We start from the raw sequence: 19,880 nt of genomic DNA on the forward strand, positions 1-19,880 counted from the left end.
CATTATCAACATAGCTCTAGTGTTGAGCACCCAAACTCTTGATATAGATCTTCATTCTATCCTTCCATATTTTGAAGTTATCTCTATTGAACTTAGGACCTTCCCTCTTCATCATTAAGGCAGGATCTTTTACCTCAAGCGGGTAAGCTTATATCACAGAGGACCTAGAGTTGCTCTGATACCAATTGATGAATAATGATGAACAACAAATACCCTAACTGGTACTGGGGGTGAATCAGTATAGACAAAAAAATTCCAATAACTTATCAAGCTAAAACAACACTAACCGGTTGTCTTCATTACTAAATCTTAACCATGGCATTACCAGTTAAACACAATAAGACTTCAGATAGCATACACCGATAAGTCTGAACAATTCAAATACATTTAATACTTGATTGCTACTTCATGCATAAACATATGCATGTGGTGTGTCAGCAATACCATAACCATTAGCTCTACATGCATAATCACGTAAATAAAGAATACTTAATCATCACATGAAAAATGCACAACTCATGACACACAGATTTTTCACGTGGAAACCCAAATGGGAAAAACCACGGTGGGGATGAATACCCACAAGCTTGTTTTTGAACTCTTTTGAAGCCCACTTTGTTAGGAGCCTAGTCCGGTTAAAGACATTACAATAAGGTTCTGCTAGGAACCGATCCTATTAAAGATCACCTGGTTAAGGGATGGCTATATACCCTGTTAAAGGTTGAAACCCTGTTAAAGGTTACCTTGCTAGAGGATTTAAAGAGCTCAATGAACTTGAGTCACCTGGTTAGAGGATTTATAGTAAGCCTATTAAAGCTACCCGAAAAAGGGATTTTCCTTCTGTTGAAATGGTTAGAAGACAACAGGTAAAGCTTTGATTTGATAACAACAATATATGCTAAGGAAGATCCTTTTCAATTCCTCTACATTGTAATCACACTCTGCAGTTTTCTCTTACTGGTCTGGCAAGTATCTCATCACTCGGATACACACAACTTTTGCCAACAAATCACAATATCAAACATCATCGACCTTATAGACAACAATTAGGTCGATAGCATAAACCCTAAACCCTAAGATTTTTAGGTTTACAATACAAGTGGTCCAATCCTGACCGTCCAAACACTTTGCATAGAGAAATACAAGTTCAAACAGATCACAAGACAATTTGCATCGTCCATTCTCTACCAGACATAGAAATCAGTAACTCATCACACTTTCTTATCATACTGCTAAGAAGAATGTTCATTCCCAAGGTAGATATTTAATGCGGTCGATCTTCACATGCAAGATCCTTAAGGAAATCCTTCACGTGCACAAAGATGACATGGCATCATGATCTCATCTTCATCTCTTATCTAACTCATCACAGAATGTCATCGGTTGCATCGCACAAGCGAGATTTCCAAACCGGAAACCTCAAAGCTGAGACTACCAACCGATAGTCACACTTAGTGAAACCCCAACACCAGTTCACTATATCTCTTCATACCGGTTCACCAACTTCTTCCAATCTGCATACCGGTTCACTTGCATTTATTGACATCAATGACAACATACATTATCATCACATCAACATGCCAGTTCATCATATGCCAACATGTACTATAAACCATATATCTTACACCCTATTCCCTAAACCTATATCATAAATAGTTTATATACCATAAAAGATATAGGGAATGAAGGTAGAAGATGACAGAAAAAAGAACAAAGAGAGAGAAGAGTAAGAAGGGACATGGAGGGAACTTTAGACTTGGGAAAGAAGGAATATTGAGGTGAGGAGAGAAAGAGAGAGAGAGAGAGAGAGAGAGAGAGATTTCATAAAGGGAGAGAGGATAGGGGGTGGAGAGAACTAGCGAGGGGACTTATAGAGAGGTGAGATATATAGAGGGGCAGAGAGAGGTTGGAGAACTAGATGGGGATATATAGGGGTGAGATAGATAGAGGTGGATAGAGATAGGTGGGTAATGAGACATTAATGGATAATAGAGAGGTGGCGAGGGAGGGAGGGAGAGGTGATGACCTAGACAATGGAAAGGGAGAATAAGAGGGGGAGAAAGAATAAGAGAGAGTGGGTAAGGGAGATAGATATGGAGGTAAGGTGGGGGGAGATAGAGAGGGGGAGATGTAGAAAGGGAGGGAGAGACCTAGAGGGGGGAGAGATAGGTGAGAGAAAGAAGAGAGGGAGAGGGAAATAGAGAGATAGAGTGAAGCATCAACATGGGTAATACCCTCAATCCTATGTACCCTAAACCCTATACCATAAATCTTGTACACAATAAATTATACCAATACCATCAACCCTAAACCTTATATCCTACACCCTATTCCCTAAACCTTATACAAGCGAGGGAGAGGTAATGACCTAGAGAGGGAAGGGCGAGAGAATAGGAGAGAAAGAAGAACAATGAGAAAGATATGGCTAAGGAGGATGGGAGGAAGAGGTAGATAGGGAGTTACTAGGACACCTAGAGAGGGTAGAGGTATAGAGTTGAGGGGGAGAGAGAGAGAGAGGAGAAAATGAAACTGAAGTGCAAAAAGAGAGGAGGGGTAAGGAGGCAAGGAGAGAGGTGGAGAGGTAAGGAAGGAACTAGAAAGGGGAGAGATATAAATGTGGGAGACCTAGAGCTTAGGAAGAGAGAGGTGAGAGACCTAGAGGGAGAGAGTGGTAGGTATTGAGACAAGGAGGGTGAGGTAGAGAGGTAAAGAGGGAGAGACCTAGAGAGGGGGAGAGAGAGGGTGGGAGGGTGAGAATCTGATCAAGAGAATAAAGAGAGGGTAATGAAATAATAAGAGAGGGAGAGAAATAATAAGAGGGAGAGAAAAGAGGAGAGGGGGAGGGAGACAAGGATAGTGATGGGGGTAAGGAGGTAAGGAAAGGTAGAGAGGAAGAGACGTGGGAGAGACCTAAAGATGGGATAGAGAGGTGAGAGAGAGAAAGGGAATTATTTGTAGAGAGGGGAGGAGGTAGAGAGGGAGCGAAAGATAAAACATCAACTATCCATAATCAATTATAAACCTCAAACTCTAAGCCTTAATCAAAGTGAAAGAGAGAGAGAGAAAGAAAAAGAGAATTAATCTAATGTAGACAATTTGGCACTAGCATTATTTGGTGCTAGCATTTTGTAAATGCATTCCAATAAAGTTTGCACCAGATTTGATGCTAGAATTTTTTTCTACATTGGGAGATTCTAATGCTTTGGGTTGGATTTTCCTTGGAAAGCCAACCCAAAGGGTTACAATTTCATACTAAAGACGTGTTTAATTGAAAGAATTAAAAAAAATCACATTTTTTGGTGTGCTCCCATCAATTTTGCACATGTTTCAATGCAAATTGAATAATATACCATGATGATGTTAAGCTCTCTTAACTATCTAGCCATATAATTTTTTTTCACATTTTGAGTATTTTAAAGTTTTCATCTTTAATTTCTTTTGTTAGCATATCCATTTTTTGTCAAAAATCAACATATGGTATTTTGGGTATAGTTTTACTCATTCATCAAATTCTAAAACAAATCACATCTTTAGAAACTAAACTCCATTCTACACGTATTAAAAAAAAAATTGATTAGTTTTCAAAATTTTAGGGGAGAGCACACTCAAATTTTAATTTTTCATGATGTGTCCTCTTTGAAAATTAGTAAAAATTATATATTTATTAAAAAGTAGCCAAAAAATATGACATAAACTACACAATATTAGCTAGTTTCTTAGTGGAACAATTTTTCAATTTTTTTTTTTTTAAACATTTTAGGGAGAGCACACCAGACGCTATGTTATTCTTTTTGAAAAAAAGGGCCACTTTGTGTGCTCTACCTCTTTGAAACCCTTAATCTTCACCATTTTCAAAATAAAAATGGTTTAGAAAATACATTTGGACCACTACAACTCTTGTTCTTGTTCCATCTTGAAATTTTGAGCATAACCATCTTCATTTTCTCATTAAAGATCAAATTTTGTTGATTTTACAACTCCATTTTGGTGCACCATCTTTGTGCCCTTACCCATGCTACCTAGCACAAGTATGACATGACATGCATATGCAACACTGTAAAGCACCTTTTTATTTTTTTATTTTTTATTTTTTGGGGGGGGGGTTTATATTTATATGATTTTTTTAATAAAATATTTGTTGGATTACAAATATTAAAAGACAATTTTTTTAAGAACTTGTACTTGTGCTAGAGAAATATTAATGGCAGATATGTTGTTGGGTCATATATCCCTACAAATTTATGCATGGATCTATATGCCCTTTAAAAATATCCAAAATTTAAACTTTTTCAATTTCAACAAATTGAGAAATGTTCTTAAGATTTTTGTTCATTCTCAATACAATGGTAAAGTAATTTTGCTCTAGGATGAGCCGATTTTTCCATCAAGACTAGATATAACATCTAATACCATGTTGGTGTTGATAGTGAACCCCATAGCTTGCAAAAATCACATGTAGTCAAAAAACCTTTCACGTCTTAGGAGAAAGTCATGATTGAGTGTTATGCAACCTTGAGAGATGGATTAATCTAAACAAGCAACTAATATTGAGATTAACCTGTATTGAATTGACGGAATAGATTCAACTAGGTAGTTACAATTATCACAATGAATATTATAGAAGCAAAAGTATAATACTTTAGATGAAATCCTATGTGAGGATTACGTTAGATTAGGAAAATTGTCCCCATCCTATTCTATGAGACAACGTGATGTACATATAGCTCAATCTAAAATTATAAAAAAATGCTACTAAGTTTAATTTAAGTTAATAAAGTAATAGGAAACCTAAATTATAATGATTGATAAATTAATTATTAAGGTACCTAATTACTCCAATAGATATTTTATTTGTTATAATTGGTAGAAGGTGATGAGTACTAAAAATCCTAACTCTTTTGGTCCAAAAACTTAAAAGAGTGGAACACATTGTTGTTTTGTTACCCAAATTTATGTTTACAAATTTTGAGATGGAGCATTCATTACAAGGATTGTGTTTGAAATTATCATTTGTATCTATATCATTTTTATGAGTGTCTATTATTTACTTTCATGTTGGCTACCATATATGAACTTTGACATGCATATTTATATTTAGTTTACAAGCAATTAAAAGTGGGGAAAAATGTAAGGTTGAAAAATGCACACTATTTTGGACATACTTTACCTTGGTTGTCACTAATACAATTAACTTTTTACATAAAATTTTCTAGTTGACTTGAACCTAACTTGGTCATATCCTCACAAATTCTTCACTTTGTGGTGTATAATTAACCTTGAGTTAAAACCACAATATAAAAATGATCCCTTATTTTTAAATTCAAATTAAGTTCTAAGACAAAGTTGATTCATTTCTAATTAGTCATTACTTACTTAATGATGAATAATGATGAACAACTAATACCCTAATCGGTAGTGAGAGGGAGGGGGGTGAATCAGTACACACAAAAACTTTCTTTAATATTTTGACACTCTATGATCATAGAAAACCGGTTGTCTATACCATTGTACTTAACCATAGCAATACCGGTTAACAGAAATACTTCATACAGTTAAACCAGTAAAACAAAAGTACTCAAAATAGCATCCAACAATTCTCAAATCTAGATAGCTATTTTACCAGTTTGATCATGCATGAGTTGCATTAGTAATATCACAACCATTTAGCACTACATGCATATTCAACTGAACAAAAACTACTTAATCATCACATGAAAAATACACAGCCCATGACACACTGATTTTTCACCTGGAAACCCAAATGGGAAAAACCATGGTGGGGATGAATACCAACAGGCTTGTTTTTGAACTCTTTTGAAGTCCACCCTGTTAGGAGCCTAGTCTGGTTAAATACTCTACAATAAGGCTTTGTTAGGAACCGATCCTGTTAGGGATCACCCGGTTAAGGGATGGCTATAAACCCTGTTAAAGGTTACCTCACTAGAGGATTTAAAGAACTCAATGAGCTTGAGTTACCGAGTTAGAGGATTTTCTGTCAAGGGATTTTCTATCTATTGAAATGGTTAGAAGACAACAGATAAAACTCTGATCTGATAACAACACTACTTTGCTAAGGCAGATCCTTTTCAGTTCCTCTCTTCTGCAATCACACTCTGCAGACTCCTTACTCTGGTTTGGCAAGTATCAAGTCTCCAACACATAGACATAAACACAACTTTTGCCAACACAAACAATAACAAACATCATCGACCTTATAAACAACAATTAGGTCGGTAGCATAAACCCTAAACCCTAAACATTTAGGTTTTCAGTTACAAGCGGTCTGATCCTGACCGTTAAAATGCATTGCATAGAATAAAAAAAATTGAGAAAGATCTCAAGTTATTCCGCATCGTCCAATCTTCACCGCACCTGGAAATCAGTAACCCATCACACGTTCTTCACACATCGCTAAAAGAAACTCACATTCCCGAGGTAGACATTCAAGACATTCGCTCCTCATGCACAAGATCCTCAAAGAGATTATTCACATGCACATAGCTGACATGGCATCTTGATCTCATCTTTATCTCTTAACTAATCACAGAATGTCATCAGTTGCACCGCACAAGTCAGATCGCCAAACCGAAAACCCTCAAGCTGAACTAAGGCTACACACCAGTAGTCAAATTATGAACCCTCACACCGGTTCACTCCATCTTGGTTGACTATAGCCGCTTCCAGTCTTCACACCAGTTCATACCGGTTCACTTGCTTGAGCATCATATACCGGTTCACTTATTGACATCAATGACAACATACATTATCATTGTTTCATCATATGCCAACACTTAAGTGTGACATGTTTAAAGTTACATGTTAAGATTTGGCCTAAAATGGCACACCTTAATTCATTATGAGCATCTAGGCTTGATTTCAAGGAGCATTAAGGAATAATCTTGTTAATATTAGGGTATGTGGATGGAAATGGGACATCAAAAGAGGGTAAAAAGTGCCAATTTTTTATGAGATCTTTAAAATTGATCTCGAATGTGAATTTTTTTTTTTTAGTTTTATTGATTAGATGGTGAAACAATATTCAAAATTTGAACATATGATAAGAATAAAATGTGTAGTGATGAGAATCTAGTTTCCGAAATACTAATTTTATATATAAAAAATGGTCAAGATTAATAGGTTCAAATAGGGAGAATATACAAAGTACTTATATTTTTGTTAGGAAAATATAACGTAGTGTCTAATGTTCTCTTCTTGGAATATTAACTTTTTAAAAGTATTTCACAAATCACTTCAATAAAAAAATAGCTAATATCATGTAATTTGTCTAATTTTTAGATGTTTTAATGAATATATAATTTTTTATTAATTTTTTAAATAAACAAATCTTATAAAAAAGTAGTGTGGTATTTCCCCCCTAATTTTTAAAAATGTATACAACTAAAAACATAGAGCTATGTCACACTTTCAAGCAACAAAATAATTTTAAAGAAAAATAATTCACCTTACATAATTTGGGATGACATAATTTTTTCCCAAAAATGAGCTTGATGTTGATGTTATTGTGATATTATTGTGAAACAATGGCTTATTTGAAATGATCTGGTGATAACAAATGGCTCATTGTAGAAGAGAAAGACTATAGGTTTTATGGATAAATAATGAAGATGATCTTCTGCCCTTCCCTCCCACCTTATCACAGTCAATTACGACATGCTAATGATATATCAAAAGACCAAGACAAACGTGCATGGTTTTATAATAGTTCACAAAGAGAGGGAAAGGGAGAGGGAGAAGAAAATGAGAGAGATAAGTTAACTAAGTAAGGAGGGATAAGGAGGAAAATATATAGATGGAGTGGGTGGGAAAGAACTAAAGAGTGGAGAGATATAGAGGTGAGAGACCTAGAGCCTATGGAGAGAGGGGTAAGAGACCTATAGCTTGTGTGAAGAGGGGTGAGAGTGAGAAGAGGAGAGAGTTCATAAATGGAGATGGATCTCTCACCCCTCTCTCCCTTCCTCTTCACCTCTCTCTCCCCATTCTCTAGGCCTCTCACCTCTATATTTCTCTCCTCTATAGTTCTTTCCCATCCTTTATACCTCTCTCCCTACCTCCCGACCCCTCTCTCTATTTGAACTTATCTCTCTCATATTATTCTCTCCCTCCTTCACCTATTTATCTCTTCCCTCTCTATGTCTTTTAGTCACTCCCTATCTACCTCTTCATCCCTCCTTAGCCACCTCCTTCTGATTTTTATTCTCTCTCTCCTATTGTCTCTTCCTCCCCTCTCCTCTTCTATCCCTCTCTATCTATTTCACTCATCTCTCCCCACCTAGGTCTCTCACCTCTCTCTCCCCCTCTAGCTCTCTTACCCCTCTAACTATCCCCTCTCTAATTCTATCCCTCCATGCAGATAGCTCAAGGTGAGAGCTCTAGAGAGGGAGAGAGAGGTGAGATACCTAGATGGGGAGAGTGAGGGGTGAGATAGATAGAGGGGTTAGAAGAGGAGAGGTAATGACCTAGAGAGGAGAGGAAGAGATAAGAGGATAGAGAGAAGAATAAAGAGAAAAAAATGACTAAGGAGGGAGGGAGGGAAGGAGAGGTAGATAGGGAGTAAGTGAGAGACCTAGAGAGGGGAGATGTAGAAAGGTGAGGGAGAAAGAGAAGAAAATGAGATAGAGGGAAGTTCACAAAGAGAGGGGTAAGAAGGAAGGGAGAGACGTGGTGAGGGAGAGATATAGAGGCGAGAGACTCAAATATTAGGGAGATAGGGGTGAAAGACCTAGGAAGAGAGATAGAGGTGAGATATTGAAGGGGAGAGGGAGGTGAATAATAAAACAAGGAGGGAGAGGTAAAGATGGAGGGAGGAAGAGATATAGGGATGGGGAGAGAGACAAGGTGGGGTGGAGGGGTAGTGATCAAGAGAATGAAGAGAGATTAGAGAGAAACAATAAGAGAGGGGAGGGAAGAGATAGGGAGGGAGGCATGGATAGAGATGGGGTTTAAAGAGGGAAGGAAAGGTAGAGAGGGAAAGAGGGTGGGAGAAACCTAGAGAGGGGAGAGAGATAGGTGAGAGAGTTTGGGGGAGATAAGTGGTGAGGGGAGAGAGAGAAGAGAAGGAGAGAGTTCATAAAGGGAGATGATTAAGGGGTGATGGAAAGAGGGGTGGAGAGAACTATAGAGGGGATAAATAAAGAGGTGTGATACCTATAGGATGAGAGATAGGTGAGAGACCTTGATGGGGAGAGAGAGTAGTGAGATAGATAGATGGGGATAGAGAGAGATGGTGGGAGGGAGAGGTGATGACCTCAACAATGAGAAAAGGGATTAAGAGGAGAGACAATAAGAGAGAGTAGGGGAGGGAGATGTAAAGAACTAGAGAGGGGAGAGATATAGAGGTAAGAGACCTAGAGCTTGGGGAGAGAGGAGTGAAAGACCTAGGGGAAAGCTAGAGGTGAGAGAGATAGAGGGGGAGATAGATGGGTAATGAGATAGGGAGGGAGAGGTAGAGATGAATGAAAGGAAAGACCTAGGGATGGGGAGAGAGAGAGAGAGGGTTGGAGGGAGAGGTAGTGATCAAGAGAATGGAGAGAGAGGTGAGAGAAACAATAAGAGATGGAGAGAGAAGAAGAGATATGGGGGAAGGGATAGAGATGGAGGTAAGGAGGGAAGGTGAGATACGAAGGGTGGTGGATGGGAAAGACCTAGAGAAATAGAGGTAGGGAGGGAGTGAGGGGGAGGCATGTAAAGAGAGAGAGGAGACATCTAGTAGAGGGTGAAGGGTAAGAGAGAGGTAAAGAGGTAGTGCAAGATCTTGGGCAAAGAAGAGAGAGTGAGATAGAGAGAGGTAGAAAGGGGACATAGGAAGAATGATAGAGAGATATCTATAGCTCTAAAGTTTGGGGAAGATAAAGAGAGTGAGATAGAGAAATTAAATGATCTTTTAAAACTTAGAATCTCCATTATAACTCCTAGAGACCTAAAACCACTCTCAAACATCTTGCCACTGTATAAATGAAATATAACTTAAAGTATAAGAAATGAAAAAGACATATTGAAATGTGACTTATACTTAAATATTATATTTCATGTATATATTCTTGTTAGGAGAGAAAGAGAAAATGATTTAATCCAATGCAAAATATTTGGCTAACACTAAATTTTGACACTCACCATCTTGGGGCTTGAAATTTCCAAATAATTTCAAGCACTCTACTATTGAAAATGGTGGTCACTTTATGGAAATGACACATAATGGATGATGAATTATTTGAGCACCTAGAGAAAAGGAGGATAAGGTAAGGATATGAATAAATTAATTCTAATGGATCTCCATGAAAGGGTGTTAAGCTACCTCATATTTTACATATACCTCCATCCCCTTCAAGTCATAAAGAGTCTAAATATCTTAAGGATACTAAATTCTCTATCCCACTTCATACATGAGTTGAAGATTCCATGTAATATTTCATCACCCTATCCTCATAATTCTAGGCATTTCATATATTTGTTCCAAAGAGTGCTATCATAAGCCACTTTCCTCATGAGGATGATAACATTTCATGATAACTTACCATCTCAATCCAACATGTCCTACCCTAATATGTTATTCCTACATGTTCCTAAATAGCCCTAATGCATCTTAGACCTGTTAATATGTTGTCCCAACCTATCGACTGGTTGATACAGACTCTCGACCTATTGATTTTCTTTGCCGACTATTGCAGATTGGTGATTTCAACCCACACAAAAGATGACGTCGACAGAGAATGAAAACGAGTGAAAAATGCAAATTTAAGAAAGACCCATTTTAGAAAATCAAGTTTGCAAGCTTCAGTAAAAATCTCATGTTTGTATGAGTGTTTTGGGCTATCGACCATAGAGAAGACCGTAAGAAGGCTGAAAAAGTGCATAAAGCTTGTTGTTTTGACATGACAGGGAAAGAATATCAACTAAGCATGACAACAAAGGAAAATTAAAAATCTGACACATACCCATTTCAGATTTAGGGGTTTTCTGCATGATGGAAAAGTTATAGGTGATGAAATGGCATTTGGAGCACCGAGAGGAGGTTAAAATGAAGAGTTATCGACTAACAAGTCGATAAGCATTTTTCAAGTATTTGTTAATTATTTTCAAAAGAGATAACCCCTCGATCAAAGGGACACGTTTTCCCTTTCAGATATGTATATAAATGAAAAGAAATGGGATAGGTTAGCAGATAGAGGAGATAAAATAGCATAAGAGAGAATAGAAGACTATCCATAAAAGGATATAAATTGTAATATATTATTTTCAAAAAAGGATTTAAATGTAAAAACCTTTCAAATATTCCACAAGGAATATATTCTAATGTTAAATAATTTGGTTTCACTTGTTATATTGGCTTGAGGAGCCATGGTTGATTTAAATAGTCTTATTTCATTTCTTAGCTGCTATTTACATTAGTTGTTCATTAAGGGTGAATTATACTAGTCAAAAGATTACAATTCTTTTTTGTGTTCTTGTGGTGACTCTTTCATGGGAGGACACATCTGTTGAACACTTAAATTGCAGAAGTGATTGAAAGTTAAGAACAAATTAACTGACAGACTTGCATAGGGCGCTTGTTTAAAAATTGTCTAACAAAGTGGTGCAAACCTAGTGAAGGAACAAGATATTGACTCTATTGACCAATGGATGAAAGACACTAATCACATCTCATTTCAATACCAATCAAATTACTTTCATTTTTCAATTTCAAGTTGTAGGAAATAGTATAGAAGATAGGTTTTAATTTAGTTACATATTTATCACCTTATGCCAGTGAGGGATAGAACAAAGGAGATAAAAGAGAATCAATAATATGCTTATATGAATGGTACACCCACCAAGGTATAGCAGAACCCGAAGAGAAGGAAATTGCACCCTCAAAAGGGTTCATTTTTTTACTTGGCTAGAGTTGATTGCCTAACTTGATCATAGAGTTTGGCATCCTCTTAGAGTTTGGCAACTTGCAATTTTGAGTTCCAACACACCAAATGGAATTGTACTCTCATAAATGCATTTCCATTTGGCTAGCACCAAATTTGGCACTCGCCAAATAGGTTTGGCATGTCACACCAAATATGGCAAGTGCCATATTTGGTGCATGCCAAATGGCTTTGTTTAAGCAAAAAAAAGTTGGCATCTTTTTGGTCCCCCATCTTGGTGCACACACCTTTCAGTGCCTTGGTCATTTTGACAATTTCATTGACACTTGTCAATACCTTTCTTGTTCGTTAAATTATTCCAAGACAACCACTTCAAAGGCAAGCCACATCGGCATTGGAGTTTGTGTTTCTCATGAAGTCTCGAGCTTTCCAAGTTTTCCCTCCATCAACATTAATGGTTTTTGTCTCTTGTGCAAGTAAAGATATCTTTGGCATATTTGACAGTTTTGAAAGAATATCAAATGAAAACATGACGTGTAAATGGCGCGAAGCTTGTATACTCCTTTGCCTTTATAAAAAGAAATTCAATGCCATAGTTATGAGTTTTGAATCTTTGTTTTACGTAGGTGGATAGAAGTGTCTAATTGTAATCTCAATTTTCATATGAATCAATAATATGAAGCATATTTTAATTAGTCATTATAAATTTCTTGTGATTGTGTAGTGTGTGCATGGGTTTCTTTTATTGTAAGAATTAAATTCCATATGCATATGTAGTGTAGTTTGAGGGCATAATTGGAATGAATAAGTAGAACTCTATAGTTATATAAGTGGATTCATTTGTGTGAAGTGTAAATGATAAAGTCCAAATGATTTAATTTAACCTTTCTATTTAGATATGTTCATGATCTAAATCTTGACTCCTTACCCTCGGATTTAGGCACCGACCTATTGCACAACAAGGATTCAGACACAATTCAATATGATAAACTTCTTTTAATTTCTAGTTGTTAGGTGTAGGTTTAGAATAGGAAATTATTTTTAATTATGCAGCTAATGATAAATAACCATGAATAGAGCTAGTTTAGGGTTGAATAATGTTGTCATGGTCAGAATTTGTTGAGAACCATTTGCTTAATTACAATATTTGTTAACATTTGCCTACTTGATCTTAAAATATTGTAAAGGGTGAACCCCCTTGGTCTAGTAGAGCCAGAAGTGCATGAGATTTCGATCCTTTGATTCAAACTCATTCATTGGCCACTGACCCAAATATTTGTTGATTGAAATAGGCTAATTCATATGAATTTCTGAATAACCAGTTGGAACCACCAACACGGAGTACAAACAACTAGGATTATTATCGTGAATTCCCTTGACAGAAAGTGGAAAAACAACGGGAAAAAAACAAATAGAAAATTTGATGGTTGAAATTATTTCAATTGTCTTGCATCCTTTTCTATCATTATCAATTGTTGATTTTCACAAACAAAGCGTTCATTTCATTTTAGAACGCCTTTGGCATGATAAATTATACAATGTAGTAAAGATAAAAAAAGAAAATCTACAGATCTTGTATATTTTTCAAAAAAATTGGAATTAATGTCTCAAATGGTACTAATTGCGTACTTTTGTTTATTTTGATAGTTTGAATGAAGCACTAATTGTGAGAAGAATTAACATTTTGAATGCTTTAAAATTATTAAATCTTCATATTACTTCTTGTTTTACTTTGACGCACTCTATAGGAACCAACAAGCTGAAGTTGCATGGGCCGTTCTATAATAGTTGGGCACAAGGACGGGAGTAAAACGACTAATTTGAAGTGATCTGGCAGGTCACTGTAGAGGGGAGAGACGAAGGGGAAGACCCTTTACCATATATGTGTATGGAAAGTAATGTAGATGATCTTTTTCCACTGCCTCCCACCTGATCATCCCGTTCTATAATAGTTGGGCACAAGGACGGGAGTTAAACGACTAATTTGAAGTGATCTGGCAGGTCACTGTAGAGGGGAGAGACGAAGGGGAAGTCCCTTTACCATATATGTGTATGGAAAGTAATGTAGATGATCTTCTTCCACTGCCTCCCACCTGATCATCATCAACCGAATTTAGTTTTGGTAATACTAGAGTAAGAGTACTGAATGTCAAACGAAGAGAGTAAGATGAGGTTGCAGGCAGGTTAACCTGAATTTGGTAATGAAGCAATGGAGAAAGAGAGCCATCTCAAGTTTGGCAAACTGATATCCAGGGCAAAACCTGGCACCTCCCCCAAAACACAGGAACCATGGATCCTTGGAAAGCTCCTGCAGCAGCAACAACAACAAAGCAGCTCCGCCCATTAAATTCGTCTCTTGCGAGTTAATTAATTGTCAAGTCCAGGAAGAAAAACAGAGAGAGGTTGGACAAGTCGAATACCAGAGGAGGTTCGTGTTGCCAGCGCCATGGATTGAAGGTGAGAGCTTCGGGGTAGTTTTTCTCATCCAGATGTGTGCTGTTCAGCAACACCAACACTTCCCATCCCTTGGGAATCACAAAATCTGCACTACTACCAATCAAATTAGTGGTCAAACACTTATTATACTCCCTTCTCTCTCTCTCCCCACGCCATAAACATCCATACCTTTGGTTTTGATGTCTTGTGCCGTCTCTCTGAAAACAGCAGGCGCAACGTTGCCCAGTCGTAGAGTTTCCTTGATCACCTGCGGTCCACATCAAACACATTTTGACTTCAGTCAGGTAATCTAAAAATTCCGTTGGAGTTGCAGAGGCAGAGGCAGAGGGAGAGGAGTAAAAGGAGGACATACGCAATGGGTGAAATTCATGGAGGCGTAGTCGTCCCAGGTGAGCTTTCCATTGCCACTGAGGCGCACCAGGGTGTCATGCTCCGCCTGCGTAACACTACAATCAGCAATAGACTCTATATAGCATATCAAAGGAGGGTTTGTTTTGTTGTAGGAATGCTCACCCTCATTTCATTCAACGCCCGCGGGCTGTCAGTGAGAAATTTTACAGCAAAAGTGAGGGCTTTAGAGGAAGTCTCGTAAGAGGCAAAGAAGAGAGACATTATCAACTCTGCAATGACCTCCTCGGGGAACGCGGCTTCCTTCAAAAGGTGAGTCAACAGATCACTGCGGACCGCTTCTGGATGTTCCTTCCTCTCCTTTATGCACTCGTTTATCTTTTTGTGCAGCGTTTTCCTGGCCTGCCAAATTGCAAGGTAATCTCAAGACCTCACAAAATTGAAAATACAATTACGACTGACGAAAAATGAGCACTCACCTTGATTCCCTTTGCGAAAGGCGAGCCCGGAATGTTGATGGGGATGGTTACGATCGCCCCTGCCAGGTCATCAAGAGCCCTAAGTTTGTCTATTTCTTTCATATCGTTCTCTGGATTTAAGTCGAGCAATTTCTTTGCCATCAAATTCAAAACAACCTGCGGGAATCCAATATTATTGATGATGAGAGGCGGGGGTGGGGATAATAAATTCATAAAATCTTTTGCTGGCTACACAATCTTGAATATTGAAGAGGTGGGGTTTGCCTTATGGATCTCCTCCTGAAGATGCAATTCTCTGTTGTGGCCCTCCCACTTGCGCATTCCCAAATCAAAGATGTTCTGGATATAGCCAATCGATTCCGAGCTCAGCATCTCGGCGCTCAAGAATTTGTTAACAGTTCCATGGAGCTTCCTCTGAAGTTCGCCGCGCACCGCCAATATGCTGAATTTGCCAATGATGGTTCTCATTGACAGCGGGTATTTGGTATGGAACAGCCTTCCCTCATTTTGCAGCACATATTTGCTGAACTCTGGATCCACCGTCACCACCGTCTTTGAACTCCCAAACAAATTCGATCTGAACACCGGGCCGTATCTGGAAATTCCCTTTCCCATTCCCGATTAGAAACATGATTCAAAATGCAAGTAGCAGAAAGGAAAAAGAGGGAAGGAAATGCTTAATTATTACTTGCGCTCGTGGTGGTCGACTAACTTTCGAGGGTTGTGAGGGTTGTTGATGGCTCGAAGGAAGGTGATTGTCTCTCCGATGAGCGGCCATCCTGTGGCCCCCCGCGGCAGAGGAAGGTTGTAATCTTTGTAATTTCCATTTCCGTTTCCACCAATCGCCCACCACGCCAGCGCTGCAAGGGCCGGCGTGAATGCCAATGCTAGCACCATCAACCCCAACCCCATTTCTTCTTCCTTCTTCCTTCTACCCACTACTCCTACTCCTACTACTCCTAGTGCTGCCACGCATCTCTTGTATTAATATCCCCTACAGGAGATTCCCCACTCTTGTCTTATGTTTGCCCTTCTTCCACCTACGTCTCCGGGATTTCTTCAAACCTTGAACTAGAGAACTCGAGACGCCCCGCCCGATTCCCTGGATTTTTGTATTAATGTCGCATTACCTAGCAACAGCAAGCGATATAGGTACGTAATATTCCTTCGTTGACCAGGTCCCCCGTTGAGATTTTAACGTTATTTGCCGACCTTAGTGGGCATCCCACGCATTTGGACCAAGTATAGTGTTTGACATTATACCCGTTTTGTCTGTTGCGTTGTCCAGTCCAAATGGTGCATGTTATTCGTAATCTTGTCACAATGTGGCCTTGTCCTCCCTCGTCCACCTTTCCCTTTTGTTTTGTGGGTTTGGATGCCCTTAACTTATCTGTTTTGCTTATTTGATGTGAATTTGATCCGAACTACTTGTATAATGAAACAACTTTAAGAGAAGAATCTAATAATAAATATTTTGAATTTTGAGATATTTAGTAATAGTTATTAATTTTAAGAAAGCAATCTTTAAAAGTTTTTAATAAGAATATGATTTATAATATGATATTTAACTATTAATCATTATCTTAATATGTTGAGAGGTATAGATATTAGGTTGGGTTGAGGGGATACTTTTGATACAAGTCAAAAATAAAATAAAAATGTTGAGAGTTATTTACAATGAGACCATCAGTTTGTGCATATAAAATATCATTGGACTTATTTTGGCATTTATATAATTATTTGCATGAACGGAATCTATGTGTTCAATTCGTTGTCTTGTATCTAATAGCACGTACACGCATTCAATTTTTGGATTCTATTTTCATCTACATTTGCATGCATGAACATATGCATTCTTAATAACACCTCCAAAAGGTTTTGCAACATTGCCTATAATTGTCTAGATGCAATGGAAATCATTTTGGACTTGAGTGGCTTTGAGCGGTCATTAATTTTTACTTACCATTTCTTTGATACATTGTCTTACATTTTCATTTCAGTTCAAAGTAGATATTGAGCATTCAAAATAAATGAGAAGCATTCAAGGGAGACCCAAAAGAATCTAAGAAGCCCATTTTTACAATTACAAAATTGTCTCCCTTCTCTAACAAAACCATTGCAAAAGTGTAAGCAATAGTGGGCAAAGTTATAGAGGTTGTAGTTAAAATTGACACATAATATTTTTTTGTAAGAACATTATATGAAAGGTTAAATTTTTTAATCCAAAACATTTATTCTTTATGGCTGTATTTGGAAAGCAACAATTTTAAATGCCAACTATTTCTGTGTTAATAGAGGCATGTATATGAAGTAATGTCATTTATCTCTACTTCTATATGGAGATAAATCCAATTTTAGACTCAATACATAAAAAAAATTGAAAGGATGCAAATTGAAAATACTATGTATACAGACAATTTTTTTTAGAAGCTACTTTTATAGATTTATGAATGTTAAATATTTTGACATTTGATATTTCTTCACATTTTTTACATAGTCTTTTTTACTAAATATAGCTGTGTTCTAATTAATATGAAAAACAGGTTTTAAGGACCCGAAACCTTTAACATAGGAGCATAAGATAGTTCATCAAAAAGCATCCAGACCAGCTTTGAAACAACTTACAAAAAGACTGGCAAAAAGGCTAGTAAACTAAACGGACAGCTAAAGAAAGGAACAACAAAGCGGAAAAACCAGAGAAAAGACAAAAAAACAAACAACAACTATAAAGACTTAAGAAGATCAGCCGCCTTATTGACCAACTGGTCATAGTTTGCCGAAGCAACTTTGAGTTCTTCCATATCCTTGTTTGGCTTCTTCTCCTTCTTTTTGCCTCTGGTCCTCGTTCTAGGTCCTTGCTCTTCTCCCATACCTTCAATGTCAGTTTCCAGCTCCAGGGAATCCTTCTCGTTCTCTAGTTTGCTGATGAGAATTTTGGTATTGTCGGTCTAGGTCTTCAGAATGCTATAGCTTTGTTGAGCAATACTTTTGAGGCATTTTTCAATTTTGTTGAATTTGTTGTCAGTTTCCGCCATTCTCTGGTCCGTAGCATTGTCATTGGTTTTTATCTCTGTCAAGGCCTTCTCAATTTTCTCAAACCTAGGGTTGAAGGAATCTCTGATCTCTTTGGCTCTGGCAACAATTTTACTCAAATCCTCAACATATTTCGCCATTGATTTGCCTTCACCAATACTAATTGTCTCCAGAATTTGGACTCTGTGGCTCAGCTTCTTATTATCCTCCACAAATTTCTTGTAACTGTTAATTAACCAATCGATGGTGTCCATACAACATTTCAAACCCTCAGTGGGAGGATTTGAAGGGGGGGTTTTCTCGCCAGGATTGTCCTGTTCATTTTTGGGGACGTCGCCACTAGTGATCTTATAGACATTTCCACCAACCCTCTGATCAAAACCTTCCCCTGTGATCTCCTCCTCCAATTTCTGGTCGACGTCAAGATCCTTTCTCTGCACTTTATCCTCCAGCTCCATATCATAATCTTCCTGCCTCTTTTGTTTGTTCCTTATCTGAATTGAAGTTTTAGTTTTCTTTTTCTGAAGAGACTAGGGTTCATCCTTCTCAAAATCCTCAGAGACCTCCAAGGAGGAGGAGGAGGAACGGATCTGGAAAACCTTTTCTTTGGTTTTTTTCTTACCCTTCGAAGAGGAGGGCTTGGTACTCACCTGTTTTCTTTTCTTACCATTTTTAGCTTTAGAGTCTTCTAGACTCTCCTTTGACTCACCCATCGAATCACTTTCAGACTCCTCACCTATAGAAAAACCAGAATCTTACCTATCCTCCTCAGACTCAGAGATAGAAGGTTGGGGACGGGCAATTTGGTTTGCTTTTAGATGGTCATAAATTAACACCATAAGACCTTGATGCATGGTTGTATCACCCTTAGGGTTCTCTCTATGGGCTTTAATGGTAGCATTCATTGAATAAAACAAGAAATATGGAATATTAACTTTTTCATCATACCTGAAATGATTAAGCAATACAAAATGGTAGCCATATACTTTTGTGAATCTGCCATCCAAGGTAAAGTAACACATAATAGAAAACAAAACCTCCCTCCACGACTTAACAAATGCCCTAGGTGGGTAGTAGGTTTTACTTAGCTTTACCAAGTGCTTCTTCTCCTTTGTCGTTTCGGGGTATCACTCAATTGCCTCCTTGCTCAGTTTTCTATCTCTATAGTAATTTCTTCCTTCCCTGCGAAGACCCATGACCTGAGCGATGAGGTCTTCATCAATGGAGATTGTTTGATCTCCCATCTTTAGGGTGCCCTTCCTCTAGTTTTTGCAGAAAAAGTTAGTGATTGTGGCGTCCCTCCCATGGAGCCTCTATAGGATTTCTATGTTAGTATATATACATAATTAGATAGTTAAGTCAATAGGATTTCTCGATGGGCTTTTAAGCCCAGCATATAGTTAGTCTCTCGAGAAAATTGATTTCGGTGATGGTTTGCCAACGTGTTTTACTTTTCCTCGCCCATGTTTTACGTTGCACGTTTTGAGGCTTTTGCTTTGCCACCGTTTATTTTATTTTTTAGCAATGAGGATGACCTTATAGTTGAGCATTAAATATGCATAAAAGAATGGTCTTTTTTTATTAGTTTTATTTTTTAAATAGAGATTAATTCGAAGTTTATGGTGCATATTTTAATGGATTTCAGGCACGTTTCATATTCTTATTAATCATTTTGTGATATATGGAAAATTAA

At 37.6% G+C, this 19,880-nt stretch overlaps 1 protein-coding gene across 1 annotated transcript; it reads right to left on the reverse strand.

Moving 5' to 3' along the window:
* Positions 1 to 13,469: 13,469 nt before the first annotated feature.
* LOC131062004 (cytochrome P450 720B2) lies at positions 13,470 to 16,195 on the reverse strand. Its single transcript, XM_057995845.2, has 9 exons — positions 15,843 to 16,195; positions 15,419 to 15,749; positions 15,155 to 15,310; positions 14,841 to 15,077; positions 14,680 to 14,763; positions 14,496 to 14,574; positions 14,291 to 14,412; positions 14,060 to 14,178; positions 13,470 to 13,963 (listed from the first exon to the last, which is right to left on the reverse strand). Exons 1-9 carry the CDS (start codon positions 16,064 to 16,066, stop codon positions 13,873 to 13,875), a joined length of 1,443 nt encoding a protein of 480 aa, XP_057851828.2. The 5' UTR covers positions 16,067 to 16,195; the 3' UTR covers positions 13,470 to 13,872.
* Positions 16,196 to 19,880: the final 3,685 nt, after the last annotated feature.

This window comes from Cryptomeria japonica, chromosome 2 (genome assembly GCF_030272615.1).
Source record: "Cryptomeria japonica chromosome 2, Sugi_1.0, whole genome shotgun sequence".
In the NCBI taxonomy this organism is placed as follows: Eukaryota; Viridiplantae; Streptophyta; class Pinopsida; order Cupressales; family Cupressaceae; genus Cryptomeria; species Cryptomeria japonica.

Bases quoted from the DNA above. Each gene is read 5' to 3' on its own strand.
- LOC131062004 (XM_057995845.2), bottom strand. From the start codon at position 16,066: ATGGGGTTGGGGTTGATGGTGCTAGCATTGGCATTCACGCCGGCCCTT. The intron at 14,413-14,495 runs GTATGGATGTTT...GTAGTAGTGCAG, and splicing joins ACAAGACATCAAAACCAAAG to ATTTTGTGATTCCCAAGGGA. The intron at 13,964-14,059 runs GTTAACCTGCCT...GATGATGATCAG, and splicing joins TGCTTCATTACCAAATTCAG to GTGGGAGGCAGTGGAAGAAG.